General features: G+C 37.4%; 1 protein-coding gene across 2 annotated transcripts in view; it reads left to right on the top strand.

Moving 5' to 3' along the window:
- The window catches only part of ASCC3 (activating signal cointegrator 1 complex subunit 3), a 252340-nt gene that overhangs the window by 5492 nt on the left and 224533 nt on the right, over window positions 1-22315 (top strand). For both annotated transcript variants that reach the window (XM_074150229.1, XM_074150228.1), the window contains exon 4: window positions 21224-21344. In XM_074150229.1, coding sequence (XP_074006330.1) covers window positions 21224-21344 — 121 coding nt within the window. The remainder of the gene's footprint in view (window positions 1-21223; window positions 21345-22315) is intronic.

Here is a 22315-nt window from a genome sequence, read left to right as displayed (position 1 = left end):
TGAAGATTATTTAGCAAGAGTAAATCCTTTTCTTTGCATTACTAGAGAGAAAAAGGATTCTTTCCCTTGAGTGTCTGAAACCTGTATCTTATTTTGGATTTTTAAGAGCTCTTAGTAATAAAAAAATTATTTTTCTCCCCGTTCCTTCTTATTTCAGCCCCCAAGTTGCCTTTCCTTGCAACAATCTTATGAATTCAATGTTCATTGCACAATGGGGGGGGGCACGGAGAGGGCGAGACTAATTTGAACGTGATCACCTTTTGTTAAAAGTTTGCTGGCATTTGTATTGAATTCTCTGTAAAAGTAGTCATGACTTGAAAATTTATTCTGGGCTTTGGATTTTACCATCACTTAGGAATTTATTTTTTTTTTATTACAGCAGTTTTGCTGGTGGCATCATTAAGAGCAGATGGTGCTTTTAAACCTGAAGATAACCCATTTCTAGAACTAGGTCATAGATTCACTGTATGAGATGGTATAACAAGTATGTGATTGATCATGCATACTGAAAATCTTACATTAATTGGGGTGATGCATACATGCTAAAGACTCTATGTAATTCTTTTTTCCTTTATAAACCAAGAAAAAAAGAACCATTAATATGAAAGGATAATTCTTTGTAAATAAAAATCCAGATCTGTAAAATACATTTTCATATTTTAAAACAGTGGCTGTGATTATTCTTCTCTTTAGGAAGATATTTATTATTAAACAAGAAAGAACATGCTGGTGGTGAGGATATTGGCGAGTGGACTTCTTTAAGACAATTTTATGTGATCCTTAAGCAAAGTTTATTAAGATTCTAGATCACATTAAAAATATGTTAATTTTGGATCATTTCGGGCTGACACCCTGTTTTTTTTGTAGTGTATGTGTAGACACATCCATGTATGCTGTTTAGGTTTTTATCTACTTAATGAACTCTACAAGGAATTGAAATGAGCTGCTTTCTCCAACACCGTATAGCTTATGTTTAAAGTGGTTGTTGAGGTAGAAGAAATACTTTGTTCTTTGTTTTCACTATTTAAGAACGTTCCACGCTTCCTTTGGGACAGTGTGTTTATCTGGCACATCACTGGTGACTCTTAATTAGAGGAAAATTGATTCTTATGCTTGGAGTGATATGGGAGTTGTAACTTATTTTCGAAGTGTTTAGGACGTGCTTTTCATTGGGGACAGAAAGTCTAGTAAAGCTAAATGACAGCTACTGGAGCATGCTTTTCACTGTGTGTCAGGTCTTGTTGATGAGTATGAAATGATAACGATGCGGTAACAAGACCATTATTTAAAAACAGGAAGAAAAAGCTGGTGACAGACTATAGAGTTTTGCCCAATAACCATGGTGCTTTTTTTAAATTATTTTTTATTAGAACTTAGTATGCAGTGCTTTCTTCAATTTGAGTACTCAATTCCTAGTATATGGCGCTTTGAGCATGAAGACTTGAGGCATCTGGGAGCATTTTAGCAACTTTGTCACCTAACCCTTCCCAGCATAACTACGAAGTAGTTAGAGGAGTTTAGTCCCCCTTGGGTACACCATGCTGTTCTCAGAGAGTGTGTCTGTCTCTTCTGTGAAGCCTTGTCATTGTTTATCTGCAAAATTTTTCTGAATTTTATTGTGGAGATACCTTACTCTATTTTCACACTAATGCAGAGGTGCATTATCCCTTTATCATTACAAAACGGGAAGAAATCTCCTATGGAGGTGAAATAACTAGAGGAAAAATGGGAATGCAATCAGAATTGAGATCTACTTTATACTGCATAGATTATGACAAATTATGCAATTTATTAATCTCAGGCCAAGGGAAGAACTTTGCCCAAATAAAATTAAGAAACATTAATGTCATTCGGTGTATTAGATTAAATGGTGTTTCCCAGACAAAATCATGTTAAATGCTGTATAAATGACTAGAAGAACAATAGGCATGATGTGAAGCAGTGGAACTGTTTCAAGAATATTACATTGCAAGTACTAGTTTGCATATTATGTGAGTTGCACATACGTTTACTTAGGTCTATATAAGATACATTTATTTCCCTACAAAATGAGGCACAAGCAGTTTACTGCTTAGGTTCTTTTGTCTGCTTTATAGCTGTGACTGTCTCCAGCTTGCTGCATTAAAAGGTAACGTATACACATACTTAAACCATAGCATACAGGGCTTCCGTCAGTTAAATACAATCCAGCTGTATTGCAGACTGTCATGGTGAGAAACAAACCTTCCTTTTTATTTCATTTCAAAAAGTAATTCATTGTTCATCAGTCCTGTTGGGAAAGTTAAGATATGGCTTCTTCCTTGTCATAAGTACCTGAGAACATTCAGGTAATGAAAACAACAGTAAGAGACCAAAGGGTAGTAACGTGGAGTGCGAAGGTGCTGACCCCTTCCTTCAAGGGTCAAAAACGTTCCTTTTAAATCAAAGTAGACCTGAAATCAGAAAAGTAAAAGTTATGGAGTATAGGTTTTATATAATAGGGGGTAAAAAAAAAGAGGTCAAGAGTTGGGCAGCACCTCTTCCTTAGTAGATCCATCCAGCAATGTACTCATCATTAGAGCCAGAAGGTTACAATTTTATTACTAAAACTCACTTCATTTCATGCTTATTTCAGAGTGGAAGTAGTTTATTTTGTTGTTTCATTAAGTAGGATTTTTTTTTTCAGTGTGATGTTTATGTGTCTCTCAACGCTTGATGTAGCAACAGGCTTTTAGACAGTTTTCCCCAGGCTCTGCTATGTGGAGCTGTGTTGTATCTCAGGCTTCTGCCTGTAACTTTTCTTTAGTTGTCTTTCTCACTGGTGGCAATATAATGATTTTTTTTTTCCACTTGAGTTCATCTACATTGTTTCTGTTGCCCTGTCCTAATCCCACCACAAACATCTGCCAATATGCTTTGCTGCTCGAACCTGTACATGCTCTAGGGATCAAGAACAAGGGGAACTTAACTAATTTGTCAATTCAACGAACTGGCAGGAAGCTCCTCTGTGTCTGCCACCAGCCTTTCTGCAAAATCTGTTTAAACTTTCACAGAATCTGGAAGGGACCTTTTCTGTCAGTGACACAATATCTGAAATTAAAAAAGACTTATTAATAAAAGAATGTGGGAAAGTTTGTCCCAACTTCCCCTCTGAAGACTGCTCCAGAGTCTTGTTGCCTGGGTGGTTAAATGAACCCTTGTTATCTGCTTTCTAGCTTTATTCAGGGCTGGTTTTATGATCACTTTTCCTGTGCTACAGTTGTCCTCTTTTTTTTTTTTAAACCAATTTAAAAAATGAGCATCAAAGAACTGCACTTGTAACTTTTCTCCAGACGCTGCTATGCCTTTTCAACACTGCCTTTCCTTTCATTTACCCTTCAGGCAGTTCCTTGGCAACTTTTAATTCTTCTATTAATGCTCATCTTCACAAATTTAACAAGTCCTCATGTGGAAAATTGCAATGTTTGAAATGAAGTCCAGATGTGAGACAACTGCTATTTATTCATTTTCTAGATTAATGAAGTGTTAGACCAAGTGATGTATCATTAGTAAGCCTATGCTACGTTTATGCCATTTTCCAGTTACCTGCATGTCTTTTTGGTTTTTTTTTTTCAAAATATATCTTTTAAACTCTTCTCCAATCTTATTTATATTTTTCTTATCCACAGTGTTACTGCATTTGTAGATGTGCGCTCCCTGACCTACAATTTCATGTGTCAGTTTTTGAAGATTTATGAACGATTATCTTGCACTGAAGCTGTGAGAACAGTGAATTTTGCTCCTAGCTTCGATGTGACCATTTTTATATCCATACTCTTTTCTCTTTAACCACCTTATCCTTATATTGAAAATATTTTTCCTTTAACAAATTTTAATTTTTAAATTGAAATTAATTGAAGTAACAGGTCAGTAATTAACACTCTCAATTATTAAGAGTCAAAATTTCCCTTTCAAAAGGGAAATCTATACTATAATAAGGGACCTAGATAGTGAAGTCGGCTGGACTGTGGAACTCAGAATGGAAAATGTGCCTGGATACTTTCAAAGCAAAAGACACTAAAATTATTTCCTGATGTAGGGATATGAGCCAATTTGAAAAAAAAAAAAAAAAAGAAGAACAAACACACATCAGGAGATGAGGTTTTTTGGTTTGCTTTTTTTTCCTCTGTAGTCATCTTTTCAGAAGTCTTTCCAATCTACCCAGTCAAATCTAGTATAGCATCATAGCTGGAAACAGACGTGGTTCCTTATAAGTAGGAAGCTTGCATATAAAACTCTTATTAAATGATGGTTACAGTTAAATAAGGAAAACAAAACACAGATTATAAAGTTTTTTCCTGAGTTAGACAAACTTAGATATCAATGTGTCTTCTCGATAGTTGAAAACTAAGTTGTATTTCTCAAACTGTGTATCTTTCTGCCTGTGGTGATGACTCTTTTTAGAATTTCTGCATGTCTGAACCAAAACATAGGGGACAGATTTGGCAATAGAAGGAGCAGCCTCCCACTGCAGTTTGCAAATCACAGGGCACGTCATTCACGGTAAAACAGGACTGGTCGGTGTTGTTAATTCTCATCAGAATGGAAACTGTAGAGCTCAGCAGTCAACAGATAATACATTTTTTTGCCTAGCCCTTTAGTTACAGTTGATTTTTATTTTTTTTTTACCCCTTTTTTTTTCTTTCCCCCGGAAAGCTTTTCATCATGTATCTCATGAATACTATAGAAAGATACATATTTTTTAAGAACATAGAAAGCCTTTGTGTTTTGCTTTTTTTTTCTCATTTTGGCTGCTGAATTAATTTCCGATCCCATATTAATATTGGGTTGTAGGTTACTGTATAAACTGATGGGTTGATAAAGGAGATAAGAACCCTTAAATTTTCCTGGGTAATGTTCACTGTTGTGTTTGGATTTTTTGAGGGGAAAACTCCACTCGGTATTTTACAGTGCTGCAAGGAAAGAGTATTTTGGGTAAATATCACCTTCATCTATCATGATTATCTTTCAAAAAGCCCCACAGTTCTTGGATTACCATCACTTACTTTATCTGATGTGCCCTTTTATTTGAACAAAGCTTCCTCCCTCCTTACAGTTGAAAAAGTTATTATTGAACAGTGGTGATGCTGCATTTCCCATGATAGTCTGATCATGACAAAAAGTGTATGTAGACTGACTTTAGTCAGTATTCGCCTCTTATTCTGGAGAATCCATGTCATCAACTAAATTTCTTTTAACCTTGGTGTCAATACTATTTTACTGATAGGTAACACTTGTTTCATTTTGCTTATAAAATGGAGAGGAAGGCAAGCAGCACAGAGCAGAAGCTATGAAAACTATCTGTGGTTATTACTTAAATGGTTAGGCTTTCTTAATTAAATCGCACTCGTGCATTTTATTGCCCTGCTTTGAGCAGTAAGGTGAACAAATAAAATCTGAAAGGTGTAGGGTGGTGTCCAGTATGGGCATACTGGACTGAGTCCAACGAAGGGCCACAGAGCGGGTGAAGGGACTGGGGCATCAGACATACAAGAAGAGACTGAGCGTTGTGGTTGTTCAGCCTGGAGAAGGGAAGGCTCAGGGGGATCTGATCTGATTTGCTCAGACCTGATGGTGAGGCTGTCTCCTTCCTCTCCAGGGTGAGAGGCAATGGGCATAAACTGAAATACAGATTGTTCCATGTAAACACAAAACAACTTTGTCACCGTGAGGGTGGTCAGACACAGGAGCAGTTTGCTCAAGAGGTGGTGGAGTCTCCAATCCTGGAGACTAGATGATCTCCAGAGGTTCCTTCTAACCTCAACAGTTCTGCGATTCTGTCATTTCAATTGAATAAATAGAAGTAATTGGGGAAAATTATTCTGTTATATTTACTCCTAATTCTGTATTAACTTAAGTTTTTGTTTTCCGTGATGGATTTCTTGCATTAAAATCAAACTATCCCTTACCCCAATATGTTCTTTTTAGAAGTTAAACTTCTTGTTTTGTAACAATTTCCATGTTAGCAGAATCCCATAATATAAATAAGTGGAATGGGCCTTTTGAGAACTTGTATTTTAACCTTATGTGTAACTTAATTAATGAGTTATGGTATACAGGAAATAAATAGTCCTTGTGTTGCAAGTAATCTCAATTAGATCTTAAAGTGAGCTTGATTTCAGATGTGTTAAATTGGTCTCCTAATTTAAGTATCTATAAATAATGGACATTTGTTGTTGAGAGAAATCATTCATTTAGTTTCTTGCATTAAGCAGGAATCTGTAATGGTCATTATTCTCTTAAGAGAAAATACACACAGTGTTAATTTACACAACCAAATTTCTAATATCCTTTAAAAGCCTAATATTATTTATGTGAACATTTAAAATTTTTTTCTAGAGTAAGCTAAGACAAATGTTACATTGTGAAATGGCGCTGAAATACAGTGCAACAGGAAAGAGCCTATTTTAGAGCTTACAATGCAAACCAGCTAAAGAAGGATTTTTGAATTCCTACAGGTTGCACACATTTGCTCACTACTTCAGGTAAGCAAATGGAAGAGCACACACAACATTGCACAAAATCACATTGCTTCAGAGTAAGACTAAACAAGTGTGTGCAGATTTTGTTTCCTACTAGTGATGTAGGCACTGTTTGTCAGTGGGACACACTGCAGGCACTGTTCTCTGTATTTACTTACTTTCAGTCAGAACTTTAGTGTTAAATTTTACAAATAAAAACTGTATGTTCTACCTATTAGTGTCCAAAAATTTGATCTGAGAAACATTTAACTCTCATTTCTAAACTTGAGTTCAGTTTAATAATACTCAGGTCTGTATTGAGAGTGATTCCCTGAGGGGTCTGAATACGTAATTTATATGAAGAGCTCTGAACTCTTCACAGTTCATGTTACGATACTGACTGTGACAAGTGCTTTGACATCTCGTTTTCTGCAGACTTGTATGGCGCTCGGGTGCTAGTATTGAGATCATTCTTCTGACATACTGTGCAGGCTCCAAGAGAGATGCTTTAGAGAAAGAGGCTGCATTATCTCTGCACGGTACAATCAGCTCTGATTCAATATTTGACTAATACTTTTGCTTGGCTCGGAGGGCAAGTGGAGCTTGTTTGCAAATGCTGCGTAGCCATTCCCCTAGTTACAAGCTGACCTTCTCCATCAGACAAGTGCAGTGTGTGGGCGTGAAAGTAGATGTGTACTTTTCTTTCCTTAAGCAAGATATGACGTGAAGCGTCAGCTTTTTGCTGCTTTCTAGAGTGCCGGGTATTGGACTTCGCAAATGCTTAGCTCCCCCAAATATCAAACATGAATGTTCTGCTATCGGAAACCCAGTTTGACTTGTCGCTAGCTCGGCACATCGGTCTAATTGCGTGTGCTTCGGTGCTCCTAGAAGGTTCTCTGTTTCCTGTCAAAGCCAAAGCTTGGCTTTTCTATTTAAGCTGCTGCTCTTCTCCTCAGGCTTAGGACTCCCAGCTGCAGCTTTTCTAACCCACCTGAAGCAGGACCAAAGGTGCTCGAAGAGCCCCATCGCAAGGCTGCTATTTTCCCTGCATGGTTTTCATCAAGCTATTATTATTTGGTGTCAAAATGCGATTTGGCAGAACTCGAGCCCAAAAGAAGTAGTTTTAGTATAGAACCTTTAGAAAATGCAGTGGGAAACACATTTTGAAATACAATAAATAGCATAATGTACTGAGGCATAAGTAAACAGTAAGCTTGTGAGTGAATGGGAAAATGAAATGGGCTAGAAACTGAAGTCAGTGGTGAAATGGCTGATATGATTGTCCAAAGTTGAAAGAAATAGGAAAATTGAATGTATTTTGAAATAATAGTTAAACACACGTAAGTGCAAAGACAAAGCCTCTCGGATAAACTACTAGCATTATTAAATTCCGTTGGAGATTTATCCTTGATTTTGGAAGGGTTATGTTATTACTTCTTGCCTTAGTCTCTGCTTATGTTTTTTAACTTATTTTACAGAGGTGATTTCTGAACTGTGTGTGTATATATATATCTCTCATATTTTACATGCGCAGCCAGCAAAATAACACCATTACAAAACAGGATTCCACAAACGTATTTCTACGTGGCTTGGGTAATTTTTGCAATTTAGAAGAGCTTCGATGTTACGTTGCCATTGCATTTTTATGGGACTTTCCCACAGAGGAACTGGATATCTGATTACACGCTCACTGGTTAACTACTCTCTACTGATTTTAACTAGTTTAATCCAGTGATTTTTACACTGTTAATAAAATAGTCTTGAACAACTGGTATAAGCAGATGTAGTAATAACTACATAAAACATTTAGCAAAAATGATTGCTTGTGTGAGCAGAGTGTAGTCATACTGCAACTATTTTGTTGAAAGTGGAAAATAAATTTAGATTACATTTTGTGGTTTTCTTCATAAAAACTTTGACTAAACAGCTTGTTTCAGAGCATGAACTTTTTTTTTGATGAGCTATTGTATTTATTACTTATTTATTATAAGAGACAAAAGATGTCTTGAAAGAGCTTTCCAAAATGCATTAATACAGGGAAAATCTTGGATATTTGATGCCAAAACTGAGTGTCTCGGGAGTGTATTTTGGTCGTGCTGCAGAAGTCCTATAGGCCTCTAAACTTAGCATGTTAATGCCGTGCTGGGGCTAGGCACGGACTCTATAGAAAAGCAACTAAAGCATTCTGTGCTTCAGTGTCTTGCATTACTATATATTATATATAGTATAGATGTAATATATTACACAGTTATATATTGCAATCTTTCATTATTAGGTAATGTTTATTGAAGCCCTAAATTTGTGGAGATTGGGTTTGTGGAGGCTATGTGCAAGACTAGCAAAAAATCGTGGTACTTTTGTTATGTAGAAGTCATTATTAAGCCTTTCGTTATTATTGTTAAATTCATTAAAGAACAAAACCAAACTGTGGAAGTTAGTTGAGTGAAGGGATTTTTAAGTGGAATTTTGCAGTAAGGAGTCTACTGACTCTCCTTAATCAAAGCAATCAAATTAAATGTTAAATACCCTGACATTCTAGTTAAATTGGCATTCTTTAAAAAAATGCAGATGTAAAAACATAAAAATATGCATCCAGGCATGTAGATATTTAAATAAAAAACAGAAAGCCACCAGAAAATGTATTGACTGAACATATTTTAAAACCTCAACATATCCCATTGTATATATCCCATTGTAAAGACCTTCTTAAAGACCTTCATTGTAAGCACTCCAGATACTTTCAGTGTTACAACCACATTTCATAGTTGATTTTAAGTGGAGAATGTGTTAATATAGACTGCCTATTCATAGAGAAAGCAGTTTCAGAAGATGACTTCATCGTTACTATATATAGGAGGTGCTAAAAAATAATTGGAAAAGGATTCACAGGAGGTCCATCGTATAGAAGATAGTATGTGGAATAAAGCATGGAAAACTGAGGAAATGAAATATGAAAAAATAATTGCCATTCTGGCTTGATGCGAAGAAGTAGCAGTAGCAGAAACATATTTAGTGTGGGAGTAATGCATCAACGGGCTGTGGCTTGCAGGAAAAGGCACTCAGAGGGAGGGAGGGGATAGCAATAGACTGGCAGCATAAAACAAACATTTTGTAAATATTGGCTTTTCATCTTAGTGAGGAAAAATCTCACCAAGAGTTTCGGTTTACTTTCAGATTCTAGGCAAGTTTGTTCCCAGTGCTAGCATAGCTTTTACGGTAACCAAGCAATTTTAACTGTTAAAAGAAATGTGCGTGAGCATCAACACTCAGATCTGTTACACACAGAGCAGTTGTCTGCTCCTTGTGAGACATTCTTTAGAATGCTGTAAGCTACCTAATTGCTCCATTTGGACATGGAAATTCAGTTGCCTTTAAGTGCTTTAAGCAGACACTGCAAATCAGGACTAGTTTATTATTGTCTCAATAAATATTCAGTATCCATTTTTGTGTATGGCATAGCTAGACTACCAGTGCTCTTTAGTAATGGGAATTGTCACGGGTTGTGTCAATATGTCCCTGTTATATACTTTCTACTTTTGGTACTAGTTTTTCATTATCACTGAACCACCCTTCATTTGGTATCTTTTTTTGCAATATTGAACAAAGTCTGAAATGATAGTTACAATGTTATCTACAAACCTTAGGCACTTCAAAAAGCTATAAATGGCTAATTTTTGGTGACAGAAGGAAATGGAGGTACTTACCTGACTTCCAGAAATGTTCATCTTTTGCTCCTGGAGAACTCTTCTACCAGTCCTACCAGTGATTGTTCCTAATGTAGTAGTGATCGTAAAGTTAGCTGTAAGATTAGGAAACCTATCTAGGATCCTTGTCTGGATGTTTACAAATGGTTATGAATCCCAAGCTTCAGTATCATAGTTTAGAGGTTTGTTAGAAAATATGGAAGAGCAATATCTAGTAGTTTTTCCAGGTATCTGTGATGTAATAAAAACCAGGAAGTGCTCATAGCTAGAGTAATTTTTTAATAGTTCACATTCCTCCTACTTTCTATTGTCTCATTATTTGCCTTTTTCCTCCCCTGAAGTTGCTCCAGAATTTCATCTCCAAACCTCTCTGAATTCGGTATGGCTCCTCTTTTGCCTTTAGACAATTTAGAAGACTTTTGCCAGGGAACTTTTCTGAGGACAGAATGAATTTCTGTTGCCATTGCTACTTCATGTAGCTTTCTCCTAAAAGTTAATTTACTAGGTTTGTCTCTTAATAACCATCACACGCAAGTTTACTGTAGGAAGTTGTTTGCATAGTTGAAAATAAACAAAATTCAAATGGTCCTTAGAAATTATTTTTTCTCGGTTAAAATTAATAAAGAAGTGCGGTAGCTCTTGTTGTAAGGCTTGTTTGAGAGAACAGGTCAAAAAGCTACTGCTTAACATCCATTTTGAATTAAAACCAGCTAATTTAAATGTTCATTGCTATGTATATTCAACACCACATGAAAACTTTGGGTATGATACTATGTTGATCTAACTTAATCTGCATTTTTCTTAACGTATCATGAAATTGTAACGTTAGCTGTTAGTTTTGTGCGTGTGTGTATCCTTACACCACAGATATTTTCATGCCAAAGCAACTTGTTTGACAGAACATGTTTGCTTTTAAGCGCCAACGTCGCTCTTCCTTTTGTTCAGTAAAAGGACTTTCTAGCCCTAACAAATTAACATATCACAAAGCTTATTCCCCATTACCTAGTTCATAAAAGCGGTCCCCATAATGGGAAAGTACAGGCATATGTGAATCACCCCTGTGGTGTTTTATCTTTATCTTATTATCAAAGCTTCTACCTTGGCATGAGACTGGCTTTTCAAGCTCATATTCTTCTCTTTGTAATTTTATTTAAATTACTAAGAATTTTATATTCAGACACACAAAGCTTGGGTCTCATTATTCTTGACCATGGAGCTTATCTGCTCCCCTTTCATATAGAGAAAATAATCCAGTTATTTTTGATATGGTTTTCTCTTTTTTTTAGTTGTGGCCTTCTTTTTTTAAATCAGAAGTTTACAGCTCTGTTGATCTCCAAGGACTGTTGAAACCCCAAGGATGATAGGAAACTGTCTTTTTGTGAAAACAGAGCCATGCTGTCTCCCTTCATACGAAACAAAATTGAATGGCATCTGAGTGCTGTTTTTTGAGGACATAAGAAATTATGAAAGAGCCACAGTGAGAGCCAAGAGATGCTAGGCTTCATCCTGGTGCTAAGAGCTGGTCGCTCTCCTTCCTGGCAGTAACTTTTCCTCTTTCCTGTCAACTCCTTCAGCGTTGTACTGAGAGAAAGCTGCTTGTATCTTTGAGGTGGTATGAGGCTTGATCTATTCATGATCACTTTTGAATCAGCTTCAATATAGCATTAAACTTAATGAGATCTTTTTCCAGAGTGAGCCAGTCTGTAGCTGATAGAACTTTTAATTTTTATTTTCTTTGATGCGGAGAAGTTCTTTTCACATCCACACGGAGACATAAGGAACGAACCCACAGCTCCTCGAGCTGCAGTAGTCACAGGGCTGGGTTTCCTGCGGCTCTCTGTGTGGTGTGGTTTCCTATTGGAAAATTCCTATTTCCACATCTGCTGCAGCTTTGCCGGCCAAAGAAGAGCTTGTGCTGGTGCTTGGGTGCGTTCCTGCTGGGCGTGCGGACACCGCTGGGCTGGTGCTGCAGCCACGCAGAGGAGAAGGGCAGGAGGCACAAAGGGCAGTCGCTCGAATCGGTCTCCTCTACTGGCCCCTTCAGATCTCTGAAAATTTGTGTCTCTCTGTCAAATTGGAAGATACTGAAGAGGCTTAAAACTTGTTTATTTGTTTGTTTGTTCACGCACTGGTAAATGTACAGAGTGATTTGGTAGGCCTTGTTTCCTTGGAAAGCTAGGCTAAAAATTCATCTTTCCTCCGCCAAAGCCCCTTTTCGTCTTTTCTACGCACATCTAAAGGAATACAAAAGGCTGTGTTTCAGGATAAACCCGTCTTGTTTTCTTCTCACCCACTCAAGCATGTGGCAACCCAGGGAGCCCACGGCCTGGGGCTGGTGGAGGTGAGCAAAGGCGTGAGGCCCTTCGGCCCCTTTCCCTGCGGCCTGCTGGGCCAGGCAGCCTTCCACGGAGACCTTAACCGCTATCCTAATTGGGATAAAACTAACTTTCAGTGTCAGAGTCCCTTACTACTCTTCATCATCCACCTCCGTTAAGCAACATAAAGGAACTGCCTGGCTTTTGGGCATTTTCTTGTATGTTGTCACTGTGCTTGAGGACAGCAGAAGTGTTGGACTAGAGGCAAAGAGCTCCATGCTTGGCCAGGTCCTCTCTGAACAAGTCAGGTTTGGGAATTGCTGTGCTTCAAGAATATCTGCAGATTTTTGTCTTTTGCAGAAAAGAATTCTTTGCGAACCACCACCGTATTATAAGTATCTGAAATCATCAGTCCTAAAAAATTTGGATGTTTGATTCTGATACAGAAAGTTCTTCTATAAATGTATGTTTTCTGCTAGATAAGGTGAGAATTTCTTACCTCCATATCTGGTTTGTACATATCTCTCAGTACAGAATGAAATGACATCTGCTGTCACCTAATGAAGTTATGTTGTCATAGATTTTTTTTAAATATTTTTTTCTTCAGGACAACTTGGGTTTGTATTACTGAAATAGTGATGCATGCATTTGTCTAGTGCCTTTACAAATACTCATTCAGTAATTCCAAATTTACCCGCTTTATACGCTTAGAAAAGCGGCAAGTGCAGCAATTAGCTAATTTTAGGGGTTTTTTTCCTTCAAAATTCATAAATAGCTAATCTCAGAATATTTCTGAAGATAAATAGTAGTTTAAGAAATCATGTAGCAGCAAGTCTTTCTATGTTTAAATTGGTCATCAGGGCTTTGTTCTCAAAAGGCATGTCAGTAGTCTGCTGTTTGTAGCTGGGTTTGACATTATTTTGAATTACTGAAGTCTTTAGGCTAAGTAAGCTGGTGGAAGTCGCCTTGTAGCTATATGTTTGAAATTTTTAGAATTAGTGCCTCTGTGTAAGTTTCTAATTAGTAGTGTTAAAATGTTGATGATGGTGGTGATCTCTTGATTCTACTTATTGTCACTTAAAAGTATCAAGAAATTTTACTAAGGTGCTTTGTGTTTTTGTGCTTGTCTCTGCCAAGTATGGTAGGCAGTTTTAGTTTAGCTTATCAGCAGGTTTAGGTTATCAGCAAGTCACCTTCAGATTTCTTGAAGTGACCGGCACCTGTGAGGCAGGTGCAGTTAAACTGAGCTTGAGAAGACTCTGTGAAAGTATCCTAGGTGGAAATGGTTCCTAGGATTGGAAGATCATTTCTGTGTAAGTGGATTTCATGTGTTGGGCTGCGTATTCAAAAATGCTAGGCTTGCAAAAGGAAAAGTGGATCTGAGAGCTGAATGACTTTCCCCACACCCCTAATACCTGTATTTAATATCTAATACCGTAACAGTGATAAGAAGTTATACTTTGTCTGACTTTTCTTGTTTAAATCAACCTATAAGAAACATGAAAATACAGAAAACCTGATTTATCTTTTCAAACCAAGTGTTCTATAATATTTAGATGTAAGAGGTGTTGGTCCATTACTTTTCAGTAGCACAGTAGTAAATAGCAGTCAGTGTATATATTATATCCGTAAAATTTGTGTTGAATTTTCTCGTGCAAAAAACCACTGTATCTTCAATGTCTTTGTTTTTCACTGAATTTCACTGAATTTTTTTAGAGTTGGAAGGGACCATAGAGATCATCTACTCCAACTCCCCTGCTGAAGCAGGATTGCCTAGAGCATGTTAGAGCATGTGACTCAAGACTGCATCCAGGCAGGTCTTGAAAATCTCCAAAGAAGGGGACTCCATAACCTCCCTGGGCAGCCTGTTCCAGGGCTCTGTCACCCTCATGAGAAGAAACTTCTTCACAGTATTTGAGTGGAACCTCCTGTGTTCCAACTTGTGCCCGTTGCCCCTCGTCCTGTCACTGGCAACCACTGAAAAGAGTCTGGCTCCCTCCTCCTTCAACCCACCCTTGAGATACTTATAAGCATTGATAAGGTCTCCCCTCAACCTTCTCTTCTCCAGGCTAAAGAGTCCCAGCTCTCTCAGCCTTTCTTCATAAGGGAGATGCTCCAATCCTTGAATCATCCTCGTTGCCCTTCGCTGGACTCTTTCCAGTAGTTCCCTATCCCTCTTGAATTGGGGAGCCCAGAACTGGATGCAGTATTCCAGTTGTGGCCTCACCAGTGCAGAGTAGAGGGGGAGAATGACTTCCCTCGACCTACTAGCCACACTCTTCCCTATGCAGCCCAGGATTCCGTTGGCCTTCCTGGCCACAAGAGCACACTGCTTGCTCATTGTCATTTTGCTGATCTTTCTCTTCGGAACTTGTCTCCAGCAGGTCCACGCCTTTTGTTACTGAATCTTTTAAGCAATAGCTAATATCAGTTTTTCTGTCTGATATTCTTTGGGTAGTATATCCAGACAGATTTTGCAGTAAGTCTGTAGCCCAATTAAAAGGTCTTGCTTTCCCTATAATTTTTGAAATGAAGCAATCATTTCAGTTACTTAGTAGCTACTAGAGCAGAAGAAACTTGAGGTCGTGCTATGGAGATGATTCTTCTACAGCTGTTTGAAAACTGTGCCTTGTAAAACAAAATCATCTGCAAACAAGCCACTAAGTGCAGGCATAGCAATTAGTTGTGTAGGTGGTGCTCTGCAGCCTAGACCAGCTGTTAGGCTGTAAAGGTAGAAAGATACAGGGGACAAGTGCTGGTTGGCTGACTTTGGTTTACTGTTTCATTTATTGCTACAGAGCAGTACTTAATACTGAAAGTCAAACAAGGTACAAGGACCATTCCTAATCTATTTTTATTTGCACTTGAAAAACAAAATATTTTCTGAGATTTATAGGATCCCTTCCCACCTCATAGAAGATGCAGAAATCAAGAAAATGCCTTTGTGGTGGCAGAGAGTTTGTGATGCCGAAGTAATACTTACAGTTCTGTACCTCATATTTGAGGTCACACAAAGGACCTCCAAGGCTCCTTGTAAGTTATGCCTTACAGAATTGAAAAGTGAATATTAGCTATTTAACATTCAGAGTAAAATCTTGTTACGGTCTTGAACTGTGAGTTCAACAATAAACTTTTTATGGCCAAGCCTTACTTGAAAAAACTGCTGTCTATCTGCAAGGCTGCTGTCTTGCTTTTCCCATATAACTAGCATATATTCAATAACAATCATTAGCATGGGGACCTTGCCTCACCTTTCCAATGCAATATGACACATCTTGTCCTTTGCTTCCTAGATTAATTACTCATTACACTTTCTTCTAGATATTAAGGCTGTGCACATAAAGTGAAATACAAAAACCATTCAGACAAATATGAGTGACTATATATCACACTCATCTATGTCTTTATGGTCACTGAGTAGTAGCTGAAGTCATCTGGGACCTTTGTTATTGAAGGCAGTCACGGGTGCCTTTTGGGCACAATCTGTTACTGACTTCAAGGAACGTAATAGTTTGGCTGGTGTTCAAGAAACCGTTGATTGACACACAGCCTCTCCAACTGTTGCCCGTTGTCTAGTTTATCTCATTATAACTTAATAAAAAGGCAGCTATGAACATTCACTAGATTCCTTTGTGTGCTCTCAGGGTCTCGAATGTTGACTTTTCAGGCCAGAATATATAATAATCTATAAAATCTGAAATGCCCACACTGAATACAGCGTTATGCCCCTGTGCCACTTTCTGTGTCAGATCTCTCACAGATTTTTGCAAACAAGATTGTGCAGATGTTTTTTCCTACCAGGCTGTCCTGGAAGGGTCATGAGCTGGGTAACTATTGGTTTGAGAAACTAGATATTTATTTAGTTATTTTTTACATGCACTGTTACACATTGTTTAATGTTTTCCCATCAGCCATGTGAAGTCATTAACGGTATTTAAGTTACTGTCTCAAGTGCCAGGAACACGTCTGCTGTTCAAACCTGCACCATCTTTATTTCAAGCATAAATCTCCCTGTTGTCCCCATGTTGGAATGAGCAGTTGAGTGGTGGAAGCTCAATATGTTAGAAATAAATATGATGCTAGGAAAGTGTTGAAAATATTTCCAAGAACTTCCTGTTGCTCTGGTAGTTTTTTCATTAAAATCTATCATTAGGCTGTCATCAACATTGTCCCCAGCCTTACTGTCCTCTAAGATTCATTGCTTCTCATTGGCATTTGAATGCTGGAAATTTCATCCCGTGGACTGTTGGATTGGATATCACCCTGCGAACTCCTGGGTTTGATTAATGGAAAGCATTTCATTTGGAATGGAGCATAGTAATCAGCCTTTTAAGCTACATAAATTGCTAGGAGTGCACCACAGTTTTTCAATTTGCCTTTTCTTGTCTAGAAGAGAAAGCAAAATGTTCAGAAGCAAAATGCATCCAAAAGTATTTTCTCAACAACGTAAAACCTCTGAAGAAGTTTGTGTTTTCTGTAGTGAGTATCAGGAGTTTCTGTGCAGTTTACACTAGATACTTGTCCAAAGGAGCAATGCAGCTCACTGGGGGTTAGTGCTATATCACTTTGAGAGGCTTAAGAGTAGATAGGATTTACAGCTTGCCTCATAACTTTCCATTTTACATAAATGGTTACTTTGTTTTTCTTTCACTGCTGTTTGTGGAGTTTGATTCTTTCTGGACGTACTCTGCAGAGTATAGTAGGGCAATCACCTTAAATACCATGATGAGGAAGCCTGTTCTGTGCGTTAGAAAATGACACAGCCTCCCACGACCAGCAATACTTTTGGTTTTTGTAAATCAGCATGCAAAGCAACTTTAATAAGCAGTCGCTGCAGCATTGTGCCTCCAGCTGAACATCCAGGCATGAGACTGAACTGCAGTGGCCAGGACTATGTCAGTATTTAGTAGGTACTGGAGGGTGTTGTGAATTTTGCACTTTTACAGCTGGTTCAGCCGCTCCAGCCTCTGTTGATAACTTCAATATATACCACCAAAAATAAAACTACTATAGGAAAGGTATGTCCTGGCAAAAGAAGGCCACTTTATTTCTTGGTCAGATGTTTCTGTGCCTTGGGGCTCTGTTTCTCCTAGTAGGCATAAGGCAGTTCAACACAGCTCCTGATTTACTCTTTCCTGCTCTTTGCTTTATACAGTCAACCTGTCACTATAAAGCATAAATGCTTTCCAGTGTAAGATTGATAGCAGGAGTGGGGTGGTTGCTTTGTACAAACTTTGGCATCTCTTTCTCTTTTGAGTAAGATAAATTGTGTGGAGGTTTGTTTAGCTTTAACTCATGCTTTCTCTCTAAATTTTGATGAGGATTATTTGTGTAGTGTGACTATTAAATACATAATTCTTACAGTGCAAAGTTGTTTTAAGAAAGCAAATTTTGTACTATTTCTGAAGATAAACTCAGCATTCACTTAATTGAAGTTGGATCCCAATAAGGTGGTAGTTTCTCTCCAACTCATAATGGTTTTCATGAGTTACCATGGGGTGCAGCTGCTGCTTAGATTTTTAACTGTATCTGTTGTCATAGAAGTTATTCTAAACAAATGAAAAGATAGAAAATTACAGTTTGAAACAGCAGTATTCTGTGGTAGTTATTAATACCTTAATTAGGAGGAAGCAGTGGATTACTCCTATAGTATGAACAAATCTGATGATTAATAACATCTTGGTCTTACAAGTCCTTAAGTTTAGTTACTTTCTGCTCTTTGGAAACTTTTTCTACTGTTGTCACCACTTCTACCATCAGTGGTAGGTAGTGACAGATCTTGCTCTTTAACTTATTCTCCATCTCTCAGCACTTCTACCTTGGTTTAGCTCTCAGTGGTTGTTTTCCACCCACGATCTCTGGCAGGCTTCTAGTAGGTGTGGGAGACGTTGTCAATAAGAATAGGTCATTGCTTCTGGTTTTCTGTAGTCTTTAGCTTTTTCCCCTCAGTCTTGAACAATGAACTCAGTCTGAGCTGTTTAGAATGTTCTGAAAGCTTCCTTTTTAGACACCAGCAAGATGATTTAGGTGATATAGATAGGTCTCAATCTGCTGATAGCAAATGAATGCCACGCTCTGTCCACTGATCAAGAAGGCAAAAGGGAGTGACTTTTACCACATGAGCGTTGCAGAGTCTGCCATGTGTGATGCTCTCAGTTTGGTTCTCTTTGACTGGTAGGCTGTCTGGAGAGTAGGATACGCGGTTTCACCTTGGTGCTCTTCTTTTGAGCCCCTAGCTCACTGGGGATGCAATAATACTGTGATACTGTTTTTACTTCATGACCTCTGGCCATGAAGTAGAATGCATCACGTAACATTACTGCTTCTCTGTACGACTCTGATGTTCTGATTGGTTGAAATAGTTTTCATACAGGTGGTTTTTGTTTCAGAATGTATTGGGAAGACAGTAGTGGAAAAATATCTTCCTGTTCCAAAAAATGGTGTCATGTATTTCCCCTTCAAAACTCATCTTTTCTGATTGATGCTTTTGTAGCTTGTTCTTAACAAGTTCTGGTGATAGAGATGCTTTGGAGTCCTGTGCAGAGCTGAAGGTCTACATTGGATGTTTTAGGGCTGTTGTGTTGTTTGCCTTCTGTGGGTGGTGGGGTGGTGGTGTGTGTTTGGTTTGGTTTTGGGGGATTCTTGGGGGCCACATGATAAGTCTGAATATGCTTATACTGTGTGTGCTCCCTCAATGAGAAGCTAGTGTTTAAGCCCAGATCTGGTTGAATTGAAAGCATTTCATTTCCCTGTATTGCTGGTATTCACAGTCAACAGGATGTTAGCAAAGTTGAGGCAAGCTTTCAGTTCTTTATACAAGTAAGATATTTCAAATACGCTTCTTTTCTTGTTGCTTTTATAATTACTTTTTCCTCCCTGTCTTAATCATTTACCCATGGAAAATACATACTCCTCAAATTTGCCAGTACTAATTTGCCACTTTCTTTTGAAATATAAAAGCAAGGTTGTCTTATATCTATAGATAATATTAGCTAAAATGTGGCAGTAAAGTGACAGTGAATAGCTATGTAAAAGACAAGACCTAATGATCATTGTTAGTGGAGGCTGGATAAAAAGAAATCCATCATAGCTTGATATCCTTGACAGCAGAATTGACGTCTAGCCAGCAGTTCGCTGTCCTGTATTTTTGTAGTTTGTTCCTTCTATCTGAGTATAGAATTTCTATTTGTCCACATTTATTACGTTCTTTTCTTTTTTTGCAGACTCCTGCTCCAATTTGCCATCATTGGTTGCTCTAATGAAAGAAATACAAGGCTTTATACGATTCAGAGCTGTTATTTCATGGTCTCTGCAAATTCTGCCATCACTAATTTGCACAAACCTTAAGTTTTTCACAGAAACCCCGAAGGCCAAGAGTAACACTTTTTCTTTTTTTTTTTTTTTTTTTTTTTTTAATTTTTAAATGACAGCTTATATTATGAAGTACAGATTGGCCTGAAGAAAGGGATCATTGATCTGATGCCCTTGGCACTGTTCAAAATTTTGCAAATATAAGAAAAGGCAGCATAAAGTTATTTCGAGGTGTTCCCAGAGGGCAGTAGGCACAGATAACAACCACAGAAAAACTCTGTTAAGGAGTTGGCAAATTAAATACAGTACAGTAAGAGACCTCTGTCTCCTTTTTATAGTTAGAACAGAAATACTTGAATCCTACAGTGCTGAAGTCTTACTCTTTTATCGAACATCACATCATAACTTTTATTCTTACAACCTGAAGTTGTATTTATAATATAAGCAGCAAGCTTAAACAGCACTAAGGAGAAACTGCCATGTTTTCCTTTTTAGAAATTGAAAAAAAATGGAGAAAAATTGTTTCAAGCAGTATTAGAAATCAAGAATGGGTTCTGAGTAGCTTACTGCTCTGCTGTAATGCTTTGATTTTTGACAAAATAATTATAGATAGGATGGACAGGAAGGTGCTTTTAATATTTTGGGTGGGTTTTTTCCTCATTAAAAACAGTATTATGTGTAAAAGAGGACTTCAAATAGGGAACTGTGTTTATCTGTCCTGCTGCAACAGAATCATTTGCTTAAGAGAATCAGTGGGCCAAAATAGTGCTTATTGGTATGGAATTCTGTTCTGGTGTATATTACCTACATCATGTGTTTGAATTGCACACGCTCACACATATAGCATTATATGTGCAAATCGTATAGCCTGAAGTCAATACTAGTGTCATCTTAATTGTTTCTTCAAATTCCTGTTGTACTCTGCATCTGTGATTTTTATTTTATTTTTTTTTCCCCGTAGGATGTGACTGTGAAAATGCAGTAGGCTTTATCTCTTGTTCACTGGAATAGGAATAACTTCCTATTTATCTGACTTTTCTGAGAAAGCATTGGTTCTCTTGATTTATCTGCTTAGATTGTGGAGGAATAAATTTGTGGCATAGTTTATGTAAATAACCATAAAGAAAGACACATAAAGTTTAGTCTTGAGAAGAGTTAAATTTTATACAAGAATCTTTAAGAGAAATGGAGTTTTACTGAATAGACAAAACCTGCAGTTTCTAAATATTTCCAGCTGAAAACTTTCTGTAATTTTCTCTTTTTGCAGTGGAGAATCTGGTGAATACTAGCAACAATACCTTTTGAGGTTTCAACTCAGCTTGGAGTTGAAGTTCATAATTTTTTGAAATATTGCAGTCTTATTTATAAATTTACATTAATCTGGACATAACTCATGACTTTGTTTTCTTTGTAGTTATTTGAACTGCTAGGCCCTGAAGGTTTTGAACTCATAGAGAAACTCCTACAGAACAGATCTCTGATTCTGGAAAGATCCTTGACTTGTTCTAATGATAACAGGTTCCAGACTCTGCAAGGTAAGCGACTACAAATTTTTGAAATAAATAATAAAAGAATAAAATACGTTCAGTAGAGACTGAACTATTATATTTTTTTTCTCCTATGTGCATATTTTAGTTACACATTTTCTTCTCGTTTAGGAGAAGTAGTATTTTGGAAGCTTTTATGAATTTATTCTTCATTATGCCATCAATAAAATCTATCACAGTAATTTCTGCTAGAATGTGGAGGCATAATATTTTCAATGTTGTGCTTTTGAGACAAAAGGAAAGCATTACTGATGGTATGCTTTTTTCACTGGTGAGAGAACCCTTCTTTCACTGTGGTAAAGAAAATGATATTTGAGTATCTTTTCTGAGATTGAAGATGCTCTGCCCTAAGTTCAGTTTGTTATTTCTAATAAGGATTTTTTTCTTTTAAGTTGATCAAGATTGTATTTCTAATGGGGATTGAAGTTTCATCTTTCCAGAATTGCATTTGGGGAAGAATATCATTTGTATCTGTGGAAATTTTGTTAACTTTGAGTAATTTGTGTCTTGAGAAAATAAGCACAAGTCAAGGAGCTGTACATGTACTGCATTTTTGTAGTGTGCTGTGTTATTTGACTATTTCTTATGTAATTTACTTCCACAGCAGTAAAGGTGATTGTTGTGCTTATCATACAAATCAAGTAACAGCTCTTTGCCCTGGTGCGTTCAGTCCGAATTAAATGTAGTCAGGGAATTGCATGCATTATTGTCCCCTTTTAATACGAGAGAGAGAGAGAGTTAAAGCTGCAGAGATGATGGCTTTAATGTGAACATTCTGACAGTTTATTGGAATTTTTTCAATGCTGTTTAACAAGTTATAGTCACCTTATCTAGTAAGCATGCTGTGAGATGTGGGAGTTTCACTGTTACTGTAGGTAAAAACTAAGCAGCAGAAATAGTTCAAAATGTCAGTCAAGTGGGTTTATTTGATGCAAAAGAAAATTTTCAAGTTTTCGGCT

Source organism: Numenius arquata, chromosome 7, assembly GCF_964106895.1.
Source record: "Numenius arquata chromosome 7, bNumArq3.hap1.1, whole genome shotgun sequence".
In the NCBI taxonomy this organism is placed as follows: domain Eukaryota; kingdom Metazoa; phylum Chordata; class Aves; order Charadriiformes; family Scolopacidae; genus Numenius; species Numenius arquata.
Note: the sequence above shows the minus strand (reverse complement) of the source record. Positions and strands in the feature narration are given on the sequence as shown.